This window comes from Dinoponera quadriceps, unplaced genomic scaffold (assembly GCF_001313825.1).
Source record: "Dinoponera quadriceps isolate SergipeBrazil2010 unplaced genomic scaffold, ASM131382v1 scaffold545, whole genome shotgun sequence".
NCBI classification, from domain to species: domain Eukaryota; kingdom Metazoa; phylum Arthropoda; class Insecta; order Hymenoptera; family Formicidae; genus Dinoponera; species Dinoponera quadriceps.
In genome coordinates this window covers 144106-163952 of record NW_014554681.1, presented here as the reverse complement: position 1 = coordinate 163952, position 19847 = coordinate 144106, and the positions used below count along the sequence as shown (strand labels likewise).

Genomic DNA, 19847 nt, shown 5'->3' with positions numbered 1-19847 from the left:
GGGGGGGGGGGGGGGGGGGGGGGGGCGAGAACACGACAGCGCGGAAAGAAGGGGGAGCGAGTCGAAGAGACGGAAAGATTAGCGGAAGGGAGCGAAGAGATGGGGGATCTTTGCCAGGCAGAAAAGAGAGGAGGACAAGAGAGAGGGAGGGCTTTGAGGAAGGGGTGGCGGAGGTGGGGGATGCAATGCCGCACCGACTCCGTCATTTTTCTCGGCCGGGCGTGGAACGTCGCTTTTCCGCGAGCAGATTTATAGACGCGCCACGGCCTCCGCAAACCACCGTCTCTACATTCGCGCGCGACCGACTCCGCATCGATCGTTTAATCGACCGATGACGAGAACTTGGACGACACCGCGTCGAGAGACCGGCATACATGCTGCCTACATATGTACGATACACACTCTCTCCGTCTTTATGATCGAAGTGTACGATTTTTCGCCGTCTTTATTCGTTCTTCAGTTTATACTGAAAAAAAAAACAATTACTAATTGGTGTTGAAATTTGGCGAATATTTGCCGACCAATATCTGATTACCGCAACCAAATAATTTAGTTCTACACACTAAATATACAATGTACGAAACTACAATACTGTATATACAGTATATATATAGTACTGTATACTGTACACGGGGCTAAATTACTTGGTTGCAGCAATCAAATATTTGGTCGGCAAATATTCATCAAATTTTGTTACTTATTACCAAATCTTCTTTTCAATGTAATCGTTCATTCGCGGGAAATCCCTTACCTCCAATCACCGAATACTCGAAACGAAAAACGCACAATGATCACATAATTATGTTTCATGTTATTATTTATTTTTTTATCTATTTTGTACATTACATGGAAAATTAACGAAACAGAACTTGGATCGGACCTCACTTTCTTGGATACCTTAAAAATCCACCTTGCCGTTACAGAATTAATTTGTCCAATTATAAGCTTGAATTGCTTACGGTTTACACTCATCTATAATTGATACGACGGCTTAAAATAACTTACTACTGTTAATATTACAATTTATGACAATTTATTATAATTAATTACAGTGTATTTTACAATTCAATGTTAGTCTCACGGCTATTCCCTTTTTATTTCTCGTGTCTCGTCGCACGAATCACGATTATTATCATACACAGTTATTAATGTAAATGTGTGTTTCTGATTTTTTCTCTTCCATTAACTCCACCGTTCTATTCTCGTGTCGTACGCAACATGTTGACTGCGTCCGGGGCCGCGACGCAGGGGACGCCGATATGCTGTGTAATATACGGTCTCGATCGAATGCGCTCGTACCGTTACGCTGTACAAATACCCATTGGAAAATGGAGGATCGACAAAGTGGCATAATTTGAAAGCGTTACGGGCGTTATCGTGTTTTAAAAATAAAAATAGGTCAAACCTCGAAGCCGAGAACGGACAGAAAACGGAGAGCGCGCAGAGAACTAATATTCCGCTCTTAAAATTCGTCTCGACATTCTGACGTCGTGATGCATTCTCTCCGGATCGAATCTACTCCACTACTACTACTACTATCACTACGATTCGTTCTATTTTCAACCGTCAACCGTTAACCCCTCTCACCTAATTCACCTTTTAACCCAGCCCATTATTAGTCTCTGCTCGTGTGTATGCTATATGGAGAAAATCATCGCGCGAAATATATTTCCAGAGACGCGATGGTGTGCGCGCGTTTTGCAACGCACGCTCACGATCACCCGGTTTCTGACAACAGAAAGGGAGCGAGTACGAGACAGTGAAACAGACAGGGGGACGGGGAGAGAGAGGGGAAGAGGAAGTGAGAAAGAGAAGAAGATCAGAAAGGGCGACGAGCAGCTTTTCAACGCCGCTGCGCGTCGCTGCCGGAATGGAGAACGAGGTTGCGGCGCGGAGTTCTCATTCCCTCGCGATACCGTCTGCGTCCCGCGCTTCCTCCCCCTCCTTCTGCTCTCCTCTCGTCTTGCCCTCTCGTCTGTTCTTCCCCGCGGTATTCTTCGTCACCCTTTAGCCAGAGCTCCGCTGCTCTTCGCGCGACACGCCGCGATGCGTTCTGCGCTCCTCCTTGCCGCGCTCTCCTCCTTCTCTCCGCTCGTACTTTCCTCCCGCGTGCTCGCCCCCTTTTTCCAAGCTTTCCCTCGCAAGAGAACGTCCCACCCTGCCCCTCTCGTCGCTCGAGGTCTGACGTGAAATAAAGCGAAGCGCATTGCGCGAAAATACCGCGCTGTTAAAGAGGAGGATGAGGAGGAATGAGAGACGTCGTCGGGCCGGAGTGTGATTTAACGTCGCTGTATGATTTAGTACGATTTATAATATTCCCCTCATTATATGTGAGCTTTATAAATATTAATGCAACAAATATTAATTATACTTTGCATTCTAAATTTGCATTACAATACATACCGTGAATATTGTAGTTATAAATGTTATGAATATGTAGAAGCAGATATTTGCGATTGATCATTTTCCCGTCCGAAAAAAATCAGCCGCTCTTTCGGCGATCTTTTTCTCTCCCTCGGTTACGCGCGACTAAGGATTTCCAGAGGATTTTCGCAGAGCTCAGGCTTTCTTAAAGATGAATGCGAGTTAACGAGAGGAAAAGAGAGAGAAGGACAAAGAAAGAGGAATCGTTCCGCGCGTAATCTCACGTGGACCTTGGATCAACAGCCCTTAAACTCAAAGACATCCCAAGACGAATGTCAAAGAGTCGCGCCGAAAGAAGAAGCGGGAGAGAGAAAAGGGTTGTGGGAGGGGGGGGGGGGAAGTGGCGCGTGCACACAAAGGTCGCGAGCGGCCGTCAAAGGACCTCGCGCGCGTAATCGCGACAGGATCCCGAGGATTAAGACGCTTCCGGCGCTTTAAGTAACTCCAAACGAAATAAATCTCGTTAAGACGCGAGGCACGCGAGGAGCGCGCCGGGACTTAATCTCCCCTTTCGTCGGTCCTGAATTTACGCGGCGGAGAAGCGGGGTTGCGGAAGCGAGCAGCGTGCTCGCGGAATCGACGGATTCCGCGCAAAATTGGAACAAACACGTCGACGAGACGGCGACGTCATGTTCTCGCGTTGTTGCATTCAACGTTGTTGGGAAGTTGGCGTCGATTTTGCGTGTACATTAAAGCAGACGGGGGAGAGATATCGAAACTGTACAACGATGTCTGACAGAGTCGTCGCCGGTGTCGATATCACGACGCTGCCGAGGAATGCGATAGTATAAAGGAATGAGAGGAAGATAGATAGATAAAAGCTTTTATTAATTATTCTAAGGCAAAAGTCCTCTGAGAACGCTGCAAGATCAGTTCGTGAGTTGTTAGAGACTTCTTCTTATATGAGAACTTCTTATGTGAGAATTGAAAGAGAATTTATTATTAACGATGTTAGTGATAAAAGGAGAAAAAGGGAAATATGTTTACATATACAATAACGGGTAACTCTGATAGTGCTGTGATAAGAAAATGCGTAAGAGATACATTTTATTAACGGAAAGACGGTTTATGAATGTACACGTTGTGTGGATAACCTTTTCAAACGGTTCAAGAGTCTGGATTTAAATTGGCAGGTCGACTCGGAATTTCTGATCCCAGGAGGGAATGAGTTCCGAAAAGCGATAGCTGAACTCTGGAACAAGTTCTAAAAAGTAGAAGTGCGACATGCAAGAAGTAGAAAACAACGGTCTCGATTTCTCAGTTCTGTGCGGGAGGCGGGAGGGAAGTGAAAGAAGCAAGCTAAATAAGATGGTATATATCTGAGGTTAGAATACTGCACGGAAAGAAATATCTGGTTGCATTAGCCAGAAAGAGGGAACAACCAGACGCGGTTTGATTGATGGAAACAGAATTTCTAGTTAGAATAAGAAACCACACGGAAAAAAGTCAGTCTTAAATCAAGAATAGATATTCTTATATATAAGCAAGAACATCATAATCTTCTTAGAAGACTTTTAGTCTTGATCGAATTGAATTTATATTGACGCAAGTATTACTTGAATTCAATTTAAGATTGAGAATCTTCTAAGAAGATTATAATATTTTTTCTTATATGAGAATATTCCCGAGTCGAAATTTTAAATTCCACAAATGGAGAAGTGGAGAAAACGGCAATAACTTCCTCATTTGTAGCACCAAAGGAGCACATTGGAAAATTTTCGAGATTCGACTTAAACTAGAACTAAAATTTCTTACTCAGATTTATTCTTGATTTAATTTTTTGCCGTGCGAAAATTCTGTTTCCTTCAGCCAAAACGCGTCTGGTTGTTCACTTTCCGGTTAATGAAATCAGATTTTTTTCCGTATGTAAATGTTAAGCAACTTATTAAAGAGGGAGAGGGAGAGAGAGAGAGAGAGAGGGGGGGGGAGAAGAGAGCAAATAAGAGAAAGAGCGGGGGAAAGTCAGGGGGGAGGGAGAGAGAAAGCCGGACATCGGAAGGGCTGGCATCGATCGCAAGATAGTTCCTCGAACGTGCGATTGATTGATGGTATCCCCGCCAACGTGCGAACTCAATTGCGCCGGCAAGGAAAGCCGGACGAAAAACGAGTTTTCCTCCGACGTTTTCCCTTTTCCCGTCGCGAGGAGGAGCCGACGTCGCGGATTCTACGGGTTTAATTACGCGGACGGACGGATAGATAGACGCGAGTCTATTTTGAAGCCGACGCGCGCGGCCCCGGACGAGTCCGTTCGCGGACAAGTCCGAGCTGTGGGCCGGCGACCTGACGTGGCAGCTGAAACGATAGAAAAATCAGCGTCGAAAATGATGAACTGAAACGAGGGGACGTAGTTAGAAACAGGGCTAATGACCGCGGATCGATCGGGATGCTGCGGATAAGAAGAGGAGAAAGAAACGCATTTCGCCGGGATAATTTTGCGAGGCGAAGAAAAAAGAACGTTGCCGCGAAATCCCCTCGATATAAAGCGATACAAATGAAAATACTCGGTTCCATACACGCGGCGGTACAATTCGGACGGAATTGTTTCTCGCGCGGGTAATTTTTCTGTCGGCGTTGAGATGTTCCCAAAAAAGAGAGACACGCGAGACGCTTCCTTCGTACGCTCTCCGCTGTATCTCTCCAATTTCGATACAACGTTGCTCGTGCACCGCGCGCGGAGCAAAAAGTAAATTAATTAATTCCTCGGACTGGTCAATTACGGATCGGTTTAATTATCCGCGGCAACAATGGCAGAAGCCACAGGGAGAAACGTTAATCACGAACGGAGAACGAAAGGAAGGTAAAAGAAGGAAAATGGAAAAGAGAAGGGAAACATCCCGGACGGATACGCCCGTCGATATTTTCGCGTAATGACGAACAATCGCCGAACGTCGCGTCATCGTGTTTAAAAAAGAAGAAGGAAGAAGTAAGAGAAAAGACCGCGAAAAATAAAAGAGTGAAGAAACGAAGGATAACGATGCGCGACGCGTCGGCGAAGTTTCGCTCGTTTTCGGCGCGTCGATTTTTCGCGGGCGTCATAATTCGGAGACGGAAATTTATGACGTTGCGCGAGGGAAAAAGAGAATGAGAGAGAGAGAGAGAGAGAGAGAGAGAGAGAGAGAGAGCAAGGAGAGGGGAGGAGAGGACATAAAAGAGACGCGAATGATCGCGATGCGAATTCGACGTGGACTCGATTGCGCGAGATTTACCGGGGGATTTTCGAGCCACACGGTCCTCTCCCGTCAGCCCTTCCTCTCCCTCTCTCTCTCTCTCTCTCTCTGCACCCCCGAGTGACGGATAGCTCGAAGCGGAACAGATTGCTCTTATCGAGCGGGCAGGCGCGCGCGTTCTCTCTTCTGTCGGCTCGAGCGGCGCGCATCGATCACCGATATAATGCGCGTCGGCACGTTTTTTCGTCGTCCCGTGCGCCGTCGAGCTCATCTCCGAAGGACCCGAGATTTTCCCGTGTTTTTCCCTGCGATTTGCCGCGGCCAATCCCGATCCGCGCATCCGGCTCGCGCTCCGCTCGGCGGAAGGATTACGCGGCCTTCCGCCCGCTGCCAATTAATCCAACGCGCGCGCACGCGCGTTTCGTCCGTGGAATAAACAGAAAAAAGTTACGCACAAGGGGATAATCTTGGCCGTGTCAGCTGTGATTGCATAGCCGGACGTTTGATCGAACGGAGGAGACGTTAATCGAGTCGCGAAATCGAGATCCTTCTCTCTCTCTTTCTTCCTTCTCCAAGCGGAAAATCGATTTGTCAAACTCGTCGGTTTTGCACAAATTTAGCATTTTACGGAGAGAACGTATAAATGTGCCCTCGACGTGTAAATTTTGATACATATGTGCGCAGAGACGAGACTAAATGTTATTAATACCTTGAATTTGATCCGAGCCGATCGCCGTTTTGTATTTCAGGGAAGTCTGAAACATTAACGAGGTCGAACACGTCGAAGTTCGCCATTTGGAGGAAAACACTTCGCGCTGCGAAGTTCATTTCCAGTTCATCTCTCTCTCTCTCTCTCTCTACTCCGCTCTTTCTCTTTTGCGCGTACAAAAAAGTAGATAAATAAGCTTCCGGCCTATTTGCGCGCGATACGCGACGTTGTCACGAGAAATTACGCGATTCCGCGAACGAACGGTGGAAAATCTAACGCGAGGGGAAAAAAAGCCGCGCAGCGATGAAGAGGAGATTACAATGAGCGTACTAGCAACAACCCGCACGCTTTCTCGGGCCATTTAGATTTCTCGCCGGGCCCGCGCGACCCGGCCGCGAGATAAAAGCGCGATTATGCGAGTTTGTATGCGGACACAGATCGAGAGTACGTACTATTTCGCAAATGAGATCTAAGGAGTCGGCGTGGACGGAAAAAGGAGGGCGGGGAGGGGGATATAAATTACACGTTGCGGCCTTTCGCGAATTCCCGCTGATCCCCGTCCACCCGCGTCACCTTCACCCTCTCGTCCTCGAGCCGCTTCTCCTTCCCCCCTCCCCGCCCCTTCCACCTCCACCACGTATAATTACGCGATCGTATTTACATACGCGCGTCCGTCCTGCGACCATTATCACCCGACGAGATCTTTATTTTACGTTCGACCGACCAGCCACCCCACACACGCGCCCGTGCTCGTTAGAAGGACGTGTGCGCCGCGTGCGACTGGACGGAAAAATATCGAAACCCCGAAGAGAAAGGGAGAAAGAAGTGGAAAAAGAATCGAGGGGAGCGCGATTCGCCGAAAATCCCTCTTTAACGGCATCGTCCGGCGGCTCCCCCGCCGGGGGTGGGTGTCCGCGTCGCTGCACCGTGCGGGAGAGGATCACCGACCCGGGACAAACCTAGCCTCCTATCGTGCAAAGGACGTTTGGCGTTTCCAAAGCTGTATTAAATATCGAGCGACGCCGGGATACTCGTTAACGCGAATAATTAATCCGCCTCGATGCGTTGTCGCGTCGTTGTTTCCGGTCTGAGCGAAACGAACTTCGGCGGAGGACGCGCCGGGCTCGGAGCGAATAGAAAGGAATTTACCGCAACGCGAGGATCCTGATAAGATTCTCAGCGGATTACCCGTTCGTGACTTATTCCGTTTGTTGGTCTCGAAGATGTATTTCCCATGAGTCAAAATGAAGAAATTATGAAAAAGTTGCAAATTGACCTACATTGCATTCAAAGGTGACACGAAAAGTTTGCCGGTAATTCAGAGCCCGGATGAAGAGTTATTTCGCTCTTTAAAAGAAGTGATAAAGTGAAATGAGTTTGATAAGAATTCGATGAAGCTCGCGCTGCGTATATATTGAAATATTTAACTCATTGCCGCATAATATATAGCGTTAATAAGAAAAATAAAATATAACAATATTTTTGTGTTTACGCATATATATTGTGTGCACATATCTATCTCAGCTTCGTTTCAGATTAACATTTATTGGTCTAGGTATTGAAATAAATGTGTAAGAACGTAATATTGCTTGATAAATACTAAATTGTTAATGAGAGAATGAGTTGGCATCTTTGATGCGCCATTGAAAGTACGTCGATAATTAATGGGCGACACATTCTTGTTTCTTTCTTTCTTCCTCCTGTAATTTTTTATCATTCCGCGCGCCTTTTCCCCCTCGCTTCGTTACTTCTCGCGCGATTTCGTCGACGAATCTTCGGACTTTCCACTCGCGCACTAATTTCGCAGCCGTGGACTCTTCCCAGAGCGGAATAAATGAAACGAGATCCGCGCGGACAAAGGCCGGAAAAATACTAATTTCTAATCGCAACCTGTATCGCTGCGCGCACGCGCGTACGCGCACGGGGCTTAATTGTTGCCGTCCCGATTCGCGCTCGCGGTGAGAAGAGAAAAGGATAATGAAGTAGCGAAAGCGCGCGCTCCCGTGAGAGAGAGATACGCGCGGCGGAGGAAAGCGCGAATTGTCCCGGAATTGGCCGGAGATACGTCGTCGGCGAGCTATTTTTGCGGTGACCGGGTCGATTTTTAATTTTCGCCGCAGGAGTCCCTTCGGTACGAAGGAAACCCTGGGCGGTGACGCGACCTGGGAAATATCAGCCGCATCGAAATAATCCGCCGGCGGCTTCGAAAACGAACGAATGCATAATGCAATTTAACCGTCGTATGATTATTAATTTCCCCGCAGTCGATAAATACATAAATCTCCGTTTAACGATACATAAATCGATCGTCATGTAAATACGTCTCTGATCAATTAATAACAATTTTTCACGAATGATCGGGAATTGGAGACATTAATCGTTAATAAACGTGCGAATTGAACGGGAATCACGCGGGATCCACGGGAGAGAAAACCGAAGCGCGCGAATTTATATAACTTGCCCCGCGCTTCGACCGCCGGATTAATCGATGCGAATTTAATTAAGAAGTCGCGCGACCCGCGGACGACGGAGACGCCTCCCCCGGTGCCGCGAGATTTTCCGCCCGGGTAAGTCGGCCTGCGAGAAAACCACGAGTCTCGCTCACTCATCGAGATATTTGTTCTGTCGGTCGCAGTTCAGTTGCGAAAACAGATCCAATCGTATAATGCAATTTTCGATCGAAAACACTCGCTCGGAATAATAGATCGGACCATGCTATTTGTTAAACAATACGTATTGATCGTTGGACCGGCGCGTCGTCAGTGAATTTAGAAATACAAGATGTCAGGTTTATCGAGAACATTGTCTAAAATTGATCAGTCGTAATCAGCGCCTAAAGATCATTAAAGCACGCTTATCAAGTGTGAAGACGCTGAAGTGAAAAATGAACCGATCTCACTGGAATTGTCATTTTCACAATCATCATCATCATCATAATCTTCATTTTATTAATGGAAATACTCTTTAGTTATTAGACGATACAAAAAGATAATTTTTTATAGAAAAATAGGAATTTGTATAAAGGACGATGTGAAAAAGAATGATATTTAGCAATATAGCGGACAGATCGTTAAGAAATAGCGGTGGGAAATAATAAGATAGTAATGAAAATGTACCACACATACACACGTATAAAATAACTGTATTATAGAAAGCATGCAGTGGCGAAGACGAACTTCATCTGCTTCTGTCTTCAATCGCGTTAAACGTGACGTTTTGTTCGGGAGTATGAATTGTCAATCATCAACTCTGATTCAGTATGGGCAATATTTAAAAATTAAAAAACAACTAAAAGGAAAACAATTCCTAGGTCGCTGCTAGAGCCATCTATTACTTTACGAGCTCTTGCAACTGTTAACTAAAATATATGAAGGAGAGGTCACGAGCTCTTCATTAGCCGCACTAATCAGGATATTCTTCGCGGCAAGGTGGAAAACTTATCGAATAGTTCGCCGATCGAGTCAGCTTCTCATTCACGAAACTTGCAGAAAAAGACAGACGATCGGTAGCCGGTAGATCTCGAAAAGACCGCGACGTGCTCGGACTGTTGCGCGGACATCGTTCCGAAGGATCTTCGAATTTCGAGTACGTCGCCGGAACGATTCTCGCTTACTCGGCTTTTCGTCGCGCCGCCAAGAAGGCGGGCGAGAAAATTCGCGCTCGCGAATCTGTGACATATGAAAAAATAAATCGAATTCACCAGACTGCCATCGGAGAACAGAACGGTCGGTGAGCTACTACGTCGCTTTGTCGGTCGTTTCGCGTGCAACTGAACGCCGCGAGAATTACCAATGCGAAGCGGATTGCCGGATGGAACGAAAATCGCCGGGTTGTCGAACGAAACGAGAGCGCCGACGATCGGCGCGATGGAAATGATCAATGACGGTGCGAATTTTTTGCTGCCGGCACGTTTTTCCTACGATCTTTTCAAACGGTACTAAAATATACCGAAAGGAGAAAATTGTTTGTTTTCTGCAACTGCTGCGATATTTTCTATAATTAGAGAATCACGATATATTTCGGCGTAAGAAAAGATAATTGATAAATAATATAAATATAATCTGACGTTAATTTCTTTCATGTGTCGGGAGAGCATTTCTCGGGGATAATTTTCATAAATTCTCAGCGATACGTCAACCTCCATCTATACCCGAATCTCGAGGAACATGGCGGGTCTTAAATAAATTAAGGACGAGGTCGTCTAGGCGGCCGTCTATTTCCCGGGCTCCTTGTTTGCCAATTCCGTACGTTATCTCCCATTATCGTTCGGAGAATATATAACATGAATGGTTTTTCCTACCCTTAGAAGTTCGAGGGTAATCTTAGTCAATCCTACGTCATATTCGAATCCACGGCTGTCGCGGACTCTGAATAAATCATCGGTAAATTATTCGTGGAATTACGAAAAAGAAAAAGTGCCGAGCGAGCGCCGTTCAACGTTTCGTCTCAGACAGTATGATTATCTCGTAAAACAAAAAAAAGAAGAAAAGAAATTAAGTAAGACTGCTTCGAAAAATAATAAGGAATATATGAGGCCATAAAGAGCCAAAGCACGGGTAATGTTAGAGTGCCATTAAAAAAATATTAATATTGCCAAATATTAATTTGCCTGGAAGAATATAATACTTTAACGTGGAATAACGCGCGCACGCATCCACCCACGCACGCACGCACGCACACGCACACACACACACAAAGAGATAGAGAGAGAGAGAGAGAGAGAGAGAGAGAGAGAGAGAGAAAGTGCCAGATTCAATTAAATAATCACTCAAATATCCCTTAGCAAATTTTTACTCGGATAATTTACATGGAAAATATTTTCTTGAATCAAGTAAATATTACTTGATCCGAATGAAAACTTGCTAAAGAGTATCGGAGTAATTATTTACTTAAATCTAGCGTTTCTTTTTCTGTGTACGTTCAGATCATTATCCGGTCTGCGTGTGCGGAAAATCTGTACACGCGTCAAGCGTATCCTTTATTCCCGTTATTTTAATATAATTCCCTTTATTAATCCAGCTCCCACAATGTTTTTAATTTTTTAATTTATATTGGATGCTGCGAAAAGAACTGCCTCAGTCAGGAGTCAGTCGAATCAGGATCTCCCTTGTGACATTAGACGTGTAACAAAATTCTTGTATGACTGATGAAGTCTTGTCTTCCAAACATCGATAAAATACAAAATAATATCATGTGTGAAAAGACAAACGAACGTAGGATACTACGAACATACACATTATGTGTGACGTCAGAAACGTAAAAAATATGTGTATGTCTGGTATGTGACATCTTGCTTTCTGGAGGAAAAAAAACGTACGTTTACTTAGGAAGTTTTTTCCCAAGTTCTAACCGGGCGGGCCGCCGTACCAATTCGACCACCTAGAATTCGACGGTGTTCCTCGCAACAATAAAAAGAGAAAGGAAAAAGAAAACAAAGATTTTCGACGAAGACGAACGTCGTTTTCACGGACACCCTGTATGAATTTCTCGAGTCGTCGTCCTCCTCCGGCCACCATATTTTCCGCGTTATTCCTCATTATTGTCCGAGTGCGACGATCCGAATGGCTTTTCTATCATTGCGGCAGCGCCGGGCGCACGTTAATAGTAATTTTAAATTAACGCCGGTGGATATATTCGCATTGTAATTAACGGTTCAACTGTTCCGCGGGCGAGCCGCGTTATACTATATATCGCAGACTTTCTCTCTCTCTCTCTCTCTCTCTCTTTCTCTCTCTCTCTTTGTCGCGCGCGCGGACGCACCGTATCGTTTATTCATGTAATTAATACCCTTTCGGGGTGTATATTAAATTTCCGCATTATGACTTTACGGTAATGCACGGTCGATCCACAATTTTTCTCCCGGTGCCCCCCCCCCTTCTCTCTCACGACAGGGCGGTCAGGAGGAGGATAAACGATGCCCTTCACTGCCTTCCGCTCTGTATGTCCCTTTCCGTTTCCGCTTCCAGTCCGGTGTGCGTATCCGCGCGATTGTTAATATATATATAGACACGTACATATGTATGCATATAACGAGCGTCTCCGCGATGCCTCCGCGATGACGTTTTATTAATTCAACGTGAATCGTCGTAGTCGAGCGCGCGCCTTTATAATCCCTCCACTTATCCCGCGATCTCTCCCGTCTCTAACGACTTAATGAATCCTTAAGCGTCCTGCGTTTGCATGAACAACGACGCACGAAAATTGTAATATCTGCGGTAACTCGTGCAGATTATCGTTAATAATGAAATAATCGTCCGGAGGGGTAATAAGTGTATTGTTAAAGTGTAGTGTAAATTGCGGAAAGCGCGTCGGGAGGAGGGGAGAGGAAAGAGATGCGAAGAAAGCGCGACGATAATTGCACGAGGGAGAGAGAGAGAAAGAGAGAGAGAGAGAGAGAGAGCGAGAGGGAGATAGAACGACGTTCGATCCGATCGCTGAAAAATTTCGTGATGCCATGGACGGACCGGGGAGGGGACAAGCGCCGTCCGCTCGCAAATTAACGTGTTATTAATCGCGAATTCGCACAATATTCGCTAATACACAACACTCATCGCGAATGATAACCGAAATAACCGGGGTTCGTTATTTTTCCACCTCGCGGCAACGTTGGTTCATCATTCGTTCGTTCGTTCATATTCGTTCGTTCCGCTGCTAGCAATCAAGTGCGTTCATTAATAAAGCATTTGGGGCATAAATTAATTATCGTCCCCGTACCACCACGACCCGTCCTTCCTCCGTCCGCCCCCCACCGCCTGTTTCCTCTTTCTCCCCGTCGCGCGTCACGATCTCGCCCTTTCCGCGCCGATTGATTCTACCGTCTCCAACTCACTCGTCTCTCCTTTTTTTTTTGTCATAACTAGACTTATCATTTATTAATTTTTTAATAACTAAACATTCTGCGAAAGCGCCATCGACTTCTGATTTCTTCTGATTTCTCTTTTTTTTTTCTTTTTTTTTTCAAGTAATTTCGCGGAAATAAAGCGAAGATTTGCAGAAAAGGACTAAAACTTACGTACACACCTAATGTAATGTAATTTCGCTCGTGAAACTCGCTCGGCTGCCTCGAAAATTGTCCGCGACACCGCCCTCGTTTCGGTCGAAGTCGATGGACCCCTTTCTGGGCGAAGGAATCGCGCCATCGCCTCGATTTAATTATTCCCACGTCTATTTTCGCGAGCCGCGATCGAACGTCACGTATCATCTCGAAAGCGAACGACACGATTTTCAGTGCCGGCACCCTCCTCTCGCTTCTCCTCGTTCAATAGGCGCTAATTTACGACGGGGTTTTCGCAGCCGGCCGGAAAATCCGCAGTAAATCGGAAAGCGCGCGATAGAAGAGCGCCCGGGCGAGAAATTAATCGAGGCCCGGAAGGGCTCAAACGTGTTAAGTGGCGAATTAAAAAGATCCCCTTTGTCGACGATGGAAATACAGAGTGTCCCGACGCGCAACGCAGTGTCCCGCCGGGCGGATGGGGCGTGGACTCGTCGTGAAGAAAGAAAAGAAACGGGGCGAAAATGAGGGCAGATTAAAATTTTTCCCGCACGAAGCTCCACTTTTTCTCTCTCAGAAGAAATCCTCGGAGAAAAATAGTAGGAGAGACTGGAACGTGTAGGTTCGGTGACTTTTCAGAATTTAGGTGTTAAAACTTTTCAGACAACTAATTGTTGTGATTGACTAAACGACGCACGAGAAAAAAGTTCGGTGGAATTCACCTGACTATGAGCGAACCAAATGCATTTCGGCTGAAGAAAACCAAATTTCTGGTTTTTACAAATAAAATTCGGTTCTTTTAGAAATTCTGTTTCCTTCGGTCAAAACGTGTTTGGTTTGTCCATTGCCAGATAAATTCAGCCAAACTTTTTTTTCCGCATGATGATAGCAACAACTTTCCTCTATGCTTTTATGCTACAAAAATCCTGTAATCTGTGTATAGTTTCGTCTATAATAACCAAAATACGAACGTGGAGCACTTGTGTGAATATGCCGAAGCGTTAGTATTATATGTAATTATGATTATATCGGGAAATGTATATATGTTTGAAATTATTTAGTAATTATATAACATATATTCAAAGCAGAATTATTCAAGAGATACATACTAATATAATAATAATTATGTAATAATAATAAATAAAAAAGGAAGAATAAATATGTAATGATAATAAATAATAATTGAGAACGCACATTCTCGATTATTATGAGATTAATTTAAAAGTTCTTGTCCGATAAAAAGCTTGTGAAATATATCGTGTTTGAGAAAAAACTTCATACATTTACAAGCTAATAAGACAATAAAATAGAATTTTAAAAATATTAAATAAAATTATTCAGTGCTTGTCAAAATATAACCTACATAGCTTTGTCTGATATAAACAATCTCATTTATGTAGTCTTCAACGAGACTGGCAACAATTCTACTATTCATTACATTAATTAATCGACTGTATGTTTGGTACAGGTATCTTAAAGCAATTCAGATAATTGTAAAGGTTACTTACTAGTTCAAGCTTCTCTACCGGTATGCAATAGACAATAAACTAGGAAGCACATCTCCGATAGCCAGTCGACATGCGCGAAACAGAGCTAACATACTCGTGCAGCGCTTTGCACTTAACAAACCTAATTACCAAACTTGCTCCATTCAATCATTTCTTCGACTTCAATAATTTCATCAATGTACGTGAACATTACTTTTATTAACACGTTCACGACGGGGTGCATCACCGGTGGGTCACGCTCGACTGTCCCATCTGGCGGCGTGCATCACCGGTGGGTCACACGATACTGAGCCATCGGGCGGCGTGCATCACCGGTGGGTCACGCTTGAACATTCGTTTAGACATCGCTCACCATCAAAAATATAGTTCGTTTAGTAACTGGAAAAAATTGCCGTATAGTTGAAAATTTAAATAATTGAAATTTGAATGGCGCCGCCAGATGAAGCGCAGCATGAATTCGAGCGCCGCCTCACAGCGAAAAACATGAAAATCGACCCCGGCGTGAACGTGTTAAGCAAAATAATATATCGCACAACTGCAGAAAACTTTATTTTAATTAATTACACGTCATTTAGATTTATCCGGTCACGATGGAGAATATTAAGAAAAGATTTCGAAATGTTCGGAAATTTATTCGACTGCTCAAATATTGTTTTTCGTTTTGTTAATCGTAAAATTTTTCCGATTTTAATGAAAATCGGAGGAATCCTATGTTCCGAAAGGAATATTTAACGACTTCTTTCACATTGTTCCTTTCTCAATAAGTGCGCAGTAAAAAATGTTGTGTTAAAAATGATTTAACATATGAAAATTTGTATTACTTTAATCTTCGTCAGGACAGAATGATTTTATAACAAATGGACAAAAGAACATCAGAGGCTCTTAATATAGAATAGCTTAATATAGAATAGCTGAAATTAATAATTTTAAAATATTTTTTCTCTTTTAATTCAGTTTATTTAGTAAAATAATAACATTAATATAAGTAATAGGCTATTTACCGTTATATTCACTACCGATAAGAGAGTCTTAGAGGCTCTTCTATCCAGATGAAGTTAACATGAGGGATGTATTAAAACATATATAAATGTAATGTTAAATTAATATATTATCACCTTGTTAACATATGTTGGCCAAATGAATATGATTGAATACGTTGACATTATATTTGTTATTTTTAAACACATTCCTCATATTAAAGTAACACAAAATTCCAATAAGTTGTTTTTGACACAACGCTTTTTTTATTATTATGTATATAAATATGAAACGCTATATTAATTCGCTCCTAATATAAACCTACTTCGATTTCCCCTACGGACGATCACGAGAAAATCGTTGTCGCGCCGACATTTATAACTCGCGAGCGTCGCCAACACGTACATCGATCAATAATGATAAATAAATGCAGGTGACACGGCAGAAATAATCCATCGCCGATATTCCCGGCTTCTGTTGACGTTGCAGTTAATGTTAAACACAATAGCGACTCAATTCCGAGTCGCGTTTATCTACAGGGGAAAGGTCGGACAGCCACGTGTCAGGTTGAATGTAAGAAAATCTTCGCCCGGGTGTCTTCTATACGCGCCGCACGTATTTGTGACTCACCTTCAATTCCGAACCGATAAAATCGCTCGATGCACAAATATACATTATAGATAAAATCTTATCTATGTCGATAAGAAATATAAATACATAAGATAAGGTACAGAGTAGTATTAAGTGCGTAGAATGAAAGGACAAACGAACATAAGATATTACGAACGTACACTAGAAAATTATATTTTTTAAATCTAGAATCTCATGATTTTACGAGTCGTTTTACAGATTTAAAAAAATAACATTTTACATTTATAATTTTTTTTAAATCTAATAAATATTTATTTAAATAAAAAAAAATACATGTAATAAAATATATTTCCCTTATTTTAACAATTTTTTTTTTTAGTGTACATATCATGTGTTTACATTATATGTTTTTACATTAGATATGTAAAAACATATACGTATGTTTGATATTTTGTTTGTTTGTTTTTAAATAACGTACGTTCATTCAGAACATGTTTTTCTCATGCTTTCAGGGGACATCATCTACTGCCCGGGAGCGAGAGACACAAATCAGCTGGTATGTCAAATAATCAGCTGGTTGACTCCTGTCTGTAAGTGTCTTTCTCTATGTTAAGTAGAACTTCGATCATCGGTACCGCGCGGCCGAAAACTTTCTCTGTCACGCACTCTTCAGCTTATCTGGTCACGTTGTGCGTGACGAGAAGATAAACGTGTTGTACCGCATACTTCACATCGTGGTGTCACATCATTCTCCCCGTAACCATTATTTCGCCCGCTCATTATCGTTCACACGTTTTAACGCGCTGATCTCGCGCGTTTCGAATATTCGTTTCCACGTCCTCCACTCGATCGAGAGAAAACGCTCCACTTCGTGGTTTACAGACTCTCCTCTCTCTCTTTTTCTCATTCTCTCTTCCTCTCTCTTTCTCGTACAAGGCTCACGCTCGCGAGTAAACTTCGGCCTTTATTCTTCGACGACTTTGACGTCGACTTTCCTTTTGCGATAATTCAGACGCAATTACGGAGTTACTTAACATGGAAGATTAAAAGGTTTCGGCGTGCGCGCCCGTCCACCCGCGCATTAAGCTTCAGGGCTACAAACAGATAACAAGGTCTTATTTCCCCGGTGGATTCCGAGTCCGAACTTCGTCTTAACAGAATCTTAATTTAAGAGACTTCTCGAGATATTTAATAATTGAGAGTTAAAAAGTTCCGTACGCCAAAAAGGGAAAAAGAGGCGGAAGAAAAGAAAAATAATAAAGAAACGAAAGAGAGAGGAAGAAAAGACACGCAAGAGGGAGAGAAACGAGGAAGAAAAGACACGACCAATGACACATAATGATGATTATCTCTTGACCTGAGCGAAAAAGACAGTTACAAACGACAACGACTCACACTTACAATAGCGTTCCGTAGGCGCGAGGTCGTGTGGTTGATTGATAATTTTGCGATTGATCAACTATTAGGCTGGTGAACCGTCGGATCGAGCAGAGACAGGAGCACAACATAACTCGCACTGAGATCACGCAGAGGTGATTAACATGCATTAATCATGCGGTTAGTCATTCCGAGACCGTGGCGGCGCACGAGATTAATCTTATCGATTTCACGTCCGCGGCCGCGTATTTCGTCCGATTAATCCGGCCGTAAGTGCACGCGGAAGCGACTCACGCGTGTATGCGTGTGTCGCCCGCCCGTATGTACGTACAATTCGAGTCTCACGAAATTAATTTCATCGATAAAACATCGACGACGTATCTCTCTCGTATCTGTCCGGCGAAAAAAAAATGGCCGACGAACATTGTCGAGATGCTCTTAATGCTTGCATCCAGTCACTCAAGTTACCTTATCGTCATTTTTTCCTGACAAGTCGTTGAAAAATTCACTATCGTCCAAAATAGGTCACTATGATCAATTTTTTTTCCTGAATTGCCGTTAAATTTGTAAAACATTGATGTTCTATGTATATTTTTTATCGTCTCGTCTGCTGTCGATTGTATCGTTCATGCTTGGTCTTTCCTTATTATGAATTCTCAAACCATATTATGAAAAAATTCCACTAGATGTTAAATGATTTAAAGATAAACCTGAGAAGGTAAGAGTAAGTGTTACTTTTTTGCTTAAATGACCTCAGTTATTCCCCGAATTTGACGAAAAATGCCACTTTTGGTCACTACTTTGATGTCGGAAAGGTTACCTTTTGTCACTTTTTCCACCAAGAATTACACAGAAAAAAATTAATATTGTATCGCAATTAGTATCAATTGTATCATATTGTATTGTAATCAGGTAACAAAATTAATATTTTTTTCTTTTCAATTCATGAAACTTATTCTTAAATAACAAGAATATAATATTTTTAGTGAAACTATATAGAATTTCTTCATATAAGTAAATTTTATCTTCATATAAGAATATATATTCTTGCTTATACATGATGGATCATTTAAAATCGCCATCTAAAATAACGTAATAAATTTCGATTTTCGAAAAAATGAGATCTCGAATAGTCTTCATTTTTCAATGTCCCTATTTTAGTACTTTTATATGCAGAAGAGAACAGAGAAGAATGAACAGAGGAATCGACTTGTGTTAACAAAATTATATGACTCCATTAAAAAAAATGAAATTGACTTTCATGTGACTTTGACGTCTCCGCATAGAAAAAAATTCGATGGCAAGAATGCAATCCCTCCAAGTCATTTAACTTTCGTCTAAAAAATTTCCCCGTGAAATCGATATTTATTACGTTATTTTTAATGGCAATTCCAAATGGTCTCACCCATATGAGAATATGGATCTTGAATTGATTATTAATTTTTTCCATCATTATCTCACTTTTTCTGTTCCGGTGACTGGATGGCATTGCTGTTTTTCTCTTCGCGTCGCTAATGAAATTCATACGGATCGCCGAGTCGCGGGAAATTCGCTCTAATCGGCGAGAATGCGGAAGAAAAATTCGCGATTTTCCGAACACGCCTCTCCGATACTTGATGAATAATCGCGTTGCGATAATCGGCTGATAACGCGCTGAATTACGCGCGAGAAGTCGCACGTAACTCTTTCGGAATGAGTAAGTCCGCCGCATCGACGCATGTTTGCGCAATCATTTAGCATGCCTGTACATATCTGTGTGTGTGAATGTGTGTGTGCGTATGTGTATATTGCGCGTACGAGGCAGCGACGAGACAACGGGAAGAATGCTTAGTGCAATTAACGGCATTCTCCGCGAGATCATCGTCGCTTCTAGTTCGCGTAGTTGTTGTTGCTGCTGCTGCTGTGTTGTTACGTTTATTTTCCCGCAGTGTATGTATGGACGCGCCTCCTCATTTTGTTCTCGTCGTTTAGTTTCCCGACGGCCGGAGTTTGCTTTCCATTATGCGTTAATCGCGAAACGTCGCTCGTGGCGCGTCGTTCCTCTGTCAAATTGTTTTCGCGCGGTTTACATACCATTTGCATGCGCAACGCGACGGTTCTTC

At 43.2% G+C, this 19847-nt stretch overlaps 1 protein-coding gene across 4 annotated transcripts in view; it reads left to right on the top strand.

Moving 5' to 3' along the window:
- The window catches only part of LOC106740836 (catenin delta-2), a 58918-nt gene that overhangs the window by 14265 nt on the left and 24806 nt on the right, over nt 1-19847 (top strand). For 3 of the 4 annotated variants that reach the window (XM_014612271.1, XM_014612270.1, XM_014612269.1), the window contains exon 2: nt 16881-16958. In XM_014612271.1, the coding sequence (XP_014467757.1) occupies nt 16927-16958 (32 nt within the window). In that variant the 5' untranslated portion in view covers nt 16881-16926. Of the gene's footprint in view, nt 1-16880; nt 16959-19847 lie in introns of those variants that run through there. The other variant, XM_014612272.1, reaches the window with a different exon arrangement.